Consider the following 7,384-nt stretch of genomic DNA (forward strand, 5'->3'; position numbering starts at 1 on the left):
TCGTGTTTTCATTAGATTTTACAATATATTTCAAGTATAATCGATGTAGAAATGTTTTACTTTATTACAAAATTGTCATCGTTTTAGTTTTCTATGATCACTATTTAACTTATTCTGGGAGATGGATTACAACTATTGTAATAAGCTATTGTAATAAGTCGCATAAAATCAAATTTTTGCAGTGGTGTGTCCATCTTTCATCACCCTTTTTTTTGTTTCTATTCTATTTTTCCTCTCACAGATGTTTCTCTAAACAAGATATTAGGATTAAAATAAGAAAACAACTCCGTAAAGCACTTGGGAACTTAATACCTATCTTCATCTGTAAAATATCAAACCACTTAACAAGAGCATAACAAATAGAGAATAGAAAAATCGCTCTTTTTCTACGTTGTGCCTGTGGACGATGCTTGCTAGAATTTCTGGCGGCGCGTGACCATTAGAAAGTTTGTTAATGGCAGTGCCACTTCTTTGTTGTACCAATGAACTCTACCAGACATTCCATCGTGCATGCACGTTCATAATTTATCCATTTCCTTTGGACTGTGGCTTTGACGTCAACTAAAGAAATTTGGAATAATTCTGACTCATACTAGTTAAATAACAATTCCAAGAAAAAAAAATACTCTTCTATTTTGTCCATTAATTTATTTTTCATTTGCATATAAATAACCCGAACCTCACCACATAAATGTCACAAGAAATATAAGTTGTGGAGTCCTGTTACGTAGAAAACATACTCAAGCCATGACTTGTAGAGTAGTCGTAATCTACTTCAGTTTCTTTTTTTTCCTTGCTACCTTCCTTCCACTTGTTCATATGCTTCCCTATGATAGAAACCAGCTTGACATCAAATTCTACGATAGATCATGCCCTAATTTGCTCATGATTGTTAGATATGGTGTTTGGTCAGCCTTGAAAGATGACAGCAGAATGGCCGCGTCCCTTCTTCGGTTACACTTTCACGATTGCATAGTAAATGTAAATACTTGTGTGCTTTATTGTGTCATTGCTTTTGTTTCTTACACTTTAAAATGAACACATACGTACTAAGTGTTGCTTGAGGAAGATTCATAAATAGTTTATAATTTTGGTGATAGAGCAGAAGCATGCTGCTAAATGATTGAAACTGGAAATATTCTTGTTGAATGTGTGTTACAATTGGTTCTCATCCACAAAAGATATTCCACTACTAAAGCACTTGCTAGTTTCTACCTTCCCAATTCCTGTTTGTTTTAGAAACTCTGGCTATAGGTTGACACTACCTTAATTTTCCTTAACATGGGTAGCTGAAGCATATATATTTATTCTATGTTTAGAATTTTATTTTGGTGGAGTCTCTCAGTTTTTTCAACAAGCATGTATTTGTGACTGTCGTCTTCGTTAGTTTGTGTTTGGTTTGACACCTTTCATTGTTCTACCATGACACCAAAATTCTTTGATTCTTGCCCTACTTTTGTTTTGGAAAATGTTGTTTTAATAAATTTTTTTGACTAACTTTTCTACATCTACGTGATAACTCGTGATTAGTTTTTTCAAAATACAGATGAATAAAATAGTGACATATAATCTATTGTCAAAATATATTTAAAAAAGTTGTTAATATATCATACCCTTTGTTTTATAACTGCCTTGTTTTTAATCTGTTTTTCACATCTTACGGTTGATGCCAAGTATGATTACCACCCATAGAGTATAAAACTTGTTCCTACCTTCAAAGAAAGGCTAGGGTGGTTATTAGGTGTAATCTAATCTCCATTTAGAGCAACCAAAAAGTAAATCCAATAAATTAAGGATGAAAAAAAAATGTCGGAGATTCCACTTTGTCTAATAAATTATAATATAAATCAGAAGAAATTTTTCTTATAAAAATAATTTATGATATTAAATTAGACTTGATTTTTTTAAATACTAAAATTATTTAAAACCTATTTTAGTCCAGTTTTTTCATATATTATTTTTCAATATTTTATAAGGTTCAGTTTTATTATTTAATATTTTGTAAATTAAAAAATGATATGTGTCGAGTGAAGATTAATGTTGACCACCATGGCTGTAAAGAAGTTCAAGATGATAATAATTTTTTTTTTTCAATAATATTTAAGAAATGGACAAGAGCTCAAAATAAGTAATGGATGTCGTAAGGAAACAATGATAGAAATTGTTTCACTAATCTTTATACCATATGTTATTTTTCATTACAAATTAATATATCACCTGAAAATTGGTGGAGATTACTTATCTCGAACCATGAAACAATTTTTAGAAAAATAGAAATGAAAATATAGATGGAAAGTATATTAATGATAATTCAATTTTATATAGATGAAACAATTTAATATTTATTTTAATAACTAGTTTCTATAATAAGTACTGTAATAGCAGTCGCTTTTAGTGTGAAACTACTATAATCCTTTTTTTTATATATTTTGTTAAATTTTTCTTTTCGCATATTGCTTTCGAAAGTTTGTAAAAACTGAGTTTCATACAAATTTTACGTGTATTTAATAAAGTTTTGCAATAAAATATATATGAAACTTTCTAACAGTGTGGCTATTATTTTTTACAAAGTAAATGTGAACACAAATATATATGTATTTTCATTATTATATAATAAATTTATTTATATTTTTTTATTGTAAGAAAATGTATGCACACATGTTTGGACACAACTCTGCATTCACGTACACTGATTTTAACTACACACTTAAAATACATAGCCAAGATTATATTTAAATTAGATGATGATATAAATAATGGAGAATGATATTTTAACACCATCTTTTGACACTATTTTGACACGTGTCAAGATGTGGTTAGACAATTTCAAATTAAAAAAAAAACTTTAGTTTTTCTCTTCCAAATATATTTTTATCTAAGTTTTTTTAATTTGAAATCGTCCAACCATATTTTGATACGTGTACAGTGTCAAAATAGTGTCAAAAAATAATGTTAAAATATCATTTTTCATAAATAATCTATATGATTATAACAGTAACAGTTGGTTATAGGAGGTTGTGATTAAGTTGAATTGGTTGTGAAAGGGTTGTGATGCTTCGGTGCTTCTTGATGATACACCATATTTCACTGGTGAAAAGAATGCTCTTCCTAATCAGAATTCACTTCGGGGGTTCGAAGTCATTGATGACATAAAACAACATGTTGAAAGACTGTGTCCATACACAGTCTCCTGCGCTGATATATTAGCATTAGCAGCCAGGGAAGCTATTGATATGGTAAAACTCATTTCTTTTATCTTATTGGACAAGAGATTCTAAACCATAGAAAGCATTTTTTATGTAACTCGTTGCTGTTTTCTTCCCCTATTGGTTTAGGTTGGAGGACCTTCTTGGCCTGTTGCATTAGGCCGAAGAGATGCAACAACAACAAGTAAGCAGGCAGCTGAGCAACAAATTCCCTCCCCAATTGAGTCTCTAGAAAACATCACTGCAAAGTTTTACTCCAAGGGTCTTGACTTGAGGGATGTTGTAGCCCTTTCAGGTCTTACATTTTTTTTTTTTTAACTCGTGATGTTTAATTTATTTAACTATTGATGGAAGGCTTTCTTCATGAATTGGTGTGTTTATTTCCATGATCAGGAGGACATACAATTGGTTTTGCTCAATGCTTCACCTTCAAAGGGAGACTTTTTGACTATCAAGGCTCTGGCAGACCTGATCCCGTGCTTGACTCTTCGCTTCTCACAAGATTGCAAAGCATGTGCCCAAATGAAGAGACTTCGAACAGCAATCTAGCACCTCTTGATGCTACAAGCACCTTAACGTTCGACAATGAGTATTATAGAAATCTCATATACAACACAGGCCTTCTACAGTCTGATCAAGCACTAACTAGGGATCGAAGAACTGCTGCTATGGTTTATTATTACAGCAACAACCGTTTATCCTTCTACAATGATTTTGCCCAATCCATGGTGAGGCTTAGTAATGCAGGCGTTCTTACAGGAAGAGTGGGAGAAATTAGACAGAAATGTGGCTCTGTAAACTAAGTGCTTGTGTTCTCAACATCTTAGAAAACCTTAACAGTGCAACTCAGTTGGAGTCTGTATATATATATAAAGTCCATCATCACTGTAGATGGTGTGGCAGTATCCCAGAAGAATGCATACCATGTTACCTTTCATGTCAAGATCACAGTAGAAATAAGAAACCTAGGTGCCAAAGCTAAAATTTAACTGCATTATGCAGTCTAATGCAGCAGTCACAGATCACAAAGCCCTGTTTAGCTTGTTATGGGTGTATTTTTGCTAAGTTTGTAGATTCCTACACAGTGTAAATTTGAAATAAAGCAATATACATTGCCTATTTTATAAACGAGTTATGTGTAAGATACTCAGATCTTGGATGTCATTAATTTTTTCTCAAGGTCAATTTCTAATTAACGGTCTCCGAAGGATTAATCACAGATTAAAATAGGGCTTGTACTATTGTTATGTGAGCATCTAAACGCATTTGTCGTAACAGTAGAATAAATCTAGACGCGACAAAAATATTGGTAAGAATAAAAGTATTGTGGAGTGGACGTAGTGGTCTCCATTCTTTTTCATTCTTAAATTATGTATTGCGCATGCATCTCTTAATTTTAGCCAGGTCTCTTTCGTCTGATGCAGATTTGCAATATAAGCATGGGAAACATCTTTTTATTTACGTGTTAAAACTGATCTTATGCTTTACAAATTCAATTTAATATGATATTTATTGCAGTACACCGAATACTCCTATATAACTTAAGGATGGAGACCATGTTAAAATATAAATTGATTTAGTATTATTGAGCCTATAAGATAAAAGTCTAAGATTAGAGAAGGTCCAAATAGAATTCTAAAAAATCTTATCTAGAAGATTCTAGAATGATGTACAAAAATATATAGGGATGTTTACCCATAAGATATTTCTAGATAAGTTTAGAATTATAGGAATATTTTAGAAAGTTCTAGAGAATGAATTATAGTCCTTAGATGAATGTTGTGGTGGCAAGATCCTAACCATTGGTTAAGGAGGTGTCACTAATATAAATAAGCAATGGTTATATCATTTGTAAGCAAGCCAAAAGAAGTTTAGAAGCATTCAATACAACAAGTCTTTCCTTCTCTCAAAATTCTTCCAACCTCTCCCAATCTTAAACACTTCCTTCTAGCCTTTAAAGTTTCCTCCCAACAAAGTGGTATCAAGAGCCATAAAATCTTCATAGAAATGGCAAATAACGGAGTTCCCTTTCAATAGTCTCAATGCTCACTAAGAGCAACTATGACAATTGGAGGTTAAGGATGATTGCTCTCCTTGGTGCACATGATGTCTGTGAGGTGGTCGAGAAGGGCCACACCGAGCCAGAGAATGTAGAAAGTCTTTCCCAAGCTCAAAAAGATAGCTTGAGAGACTCAAGGAAGAGGGACAAGAAAGCTCTATGTCTAATCTATCAAGGATTAGATGAAGATACTTTTGAGAAGATTTCTGGAGTCAAGTCAGCCAAGGGAGCATGGGAGAAGCTCAAGATCTCTTACAAGGGAGCAGATCAAGTAAAAAAGGTACGTCTTCAAACTTTGAAAGGAGATTTTGAAGCTTTGCATATGAAGGAAGGAGAACTAGTTTCTGATTACTTTCGAGAGTTTTAACAGTTACTAATAACCTAAAAAGAAATGGTGAGAAGCTAGATTATGTAAGAATTATGGAGAAAATTCTTAGAACATTAGATCCAAAGTTCGAACATATCGTCACCATTACCGAAGAAACAAAAGACTTGGAGGCCATGTTAATAAAGCAACTTCTTGGTTCATTACAAGCTTATGAAGAAATGAAAAAGAAGAAGGAAGAGATCGTGGAGCAAGTCTTCAAGGCATATGTTGATTCAAGAAAAGAAGAAAATGCACACAACCAATCAAGGCGAAGTTATAGTCAAGAACAAGGACGAGGGCATGCATATGGGCGTGGACAAGGACAAAGGCCTAACAACAATAACCAAAGAGGAGAAAGCTCTAATAGAGGCCGTGGGAGAGGAAATCCAAATTCAAGGTATGACAAGTCATGAATCAAGTTTTACAATTGTGATAAGTTTGGATATTATGCTTCTGAATGTAAAGCCCCTAACAAAAATAAAGTTGAAAAGAAAGCCAATTATGCTGAAGAAAGGTGTTAAGAAGATGGTACCTTGCTACTGGCTTACAAGGGCCAAGATAGAGGTGACGATAATCAGTGGTACCTTGATAGTGAAGCAAGTAACCATATGTGTGGGAAAAGAAGCATGTTCGTGGAGGTTGATGAATCAGTAAAGGGAAACGTGGCTTTTGGAGATGAATCAAAAGTGGCGGTGAAAGGAAAAGGTAATGTCCTCATCCAACTAAAGAATGGAGAACATCAATTTATTACCAACGTATATTATGTGCCAAGCATGAAGAGCAACATCTTGAGCTTAGGACAACTCTTAGAGAAAGGTTATGATATTCAACTTAAGAATAATAATCTTTCTATAAGAGATAATACAAGTAGATTCACTACAAAGGTGCTAATGACGCGAAATAGAATGTTCATGCTCAACATTTAAAGTGATGGCCCACAATGTCTCAAGATGTGCTACAAAGACCAATCATGGCTTTGATATCTTCGATTTGGTCATCTTAATTTTAAAGGATTAGAGATGCTCTCTAAGAAGGCAATAGTGAGAGGGCTTCCTCATATTATTCACCCTAACCAAGTTTGTGAAGGATGTCTACTTGGAAAACAATTTTGATTGAGTTTACCAAATGAGCCGGACTCAAGAGCTCAAAAGCCATTAGAACTCATTCACGCAGATGCGTGCGAACCAATCAAGCCAAGATCACTTGGTAAGAGTAACTATTTCCTTCTCTTCATTGATGATTTTTCAAGAAAAACATGGGTATATTTCTTAAAAGAAAAATCAGAATTATTCGAGAACTTCAAGAAGTTTAAAGCTCATGTAGAGAAGGAAAGTGGCCTTGTGATCAAAGCTTTGAGATCCGATCGTGGAAGAGAGTTCACATCAAAAGAGTTTCAGAAATATTGTGAACATAATGGAATTAGATAATAGTTGACAGTGCCAAGATCTCCTCAACAAAATGGAGTGGTTGAAAGGAAGAATAGAACAATCCTGGAGATGGCAAGGAGCATGCTTAAAAGCAAAAGACTTCCAAAGGAGTTTTGGGTTGAAGTTGTTGCATGTGTGTTGACGGATTGGCAAGCGTACCAAATCGTTCAAGTAATATAATTGGTAAAACCCAATATCGTTCTTCCCAAGAGACTCAAAAGGCTTTCTCGTTCACGTGAATTAAAATAATAAGACTTGAAAATAAAAATAATTAATTTGATTTGAGAACAAAAAATATTAACATGCAACAGAGATTGATTCAATT

At 33.5% G+C, this 7,384-nt stretch overlaps 1 protein-coding gene across 1 annotated transcript; it reads left to right on the forward strand.

Annotated features, from left to right (window-relative positions):
* Window positions 1–713: 713 nt before the first annotated feature.
* On the forward strand, window positions 714–4,326 carry LOC106767023 (peroxidase 10). Its single transcript, XM_014651836.2, has 4 exons — window positions 714–981; window positions 3,045–3,236; window positions 3,336–3,501; window positions 3,600–4,326. The coding sequence occupies exons 1-4, from the start codon at window positions 748–750 to the stop codon at window positions 4,007–4,009; spliced, it is 1,002 nt and encodes a 333-aa protein (XP_014507322.1). The 5' UTR covers window positions 714–747; the 3' UTR covers window positions 4,010–4,326.
* The last annotated feature ends 3,058 nt before the right edge of the window (window positions 4,327–7,384 follow it).

This window comes from Vigna radiata, chromosome 7 (genome assembly GCF_000741045.1).
Source record: "Vigna radiata var. radiata cultivar VC1973A chromosome 7, Vradiata_ver6, whole genome shotgun sequence".
NCBI lineage: Eukaryota > Viridiplantae > Streptophyta > Magnoliopsida > Fabales > Fabaceae > Vigna > Vigna radiata.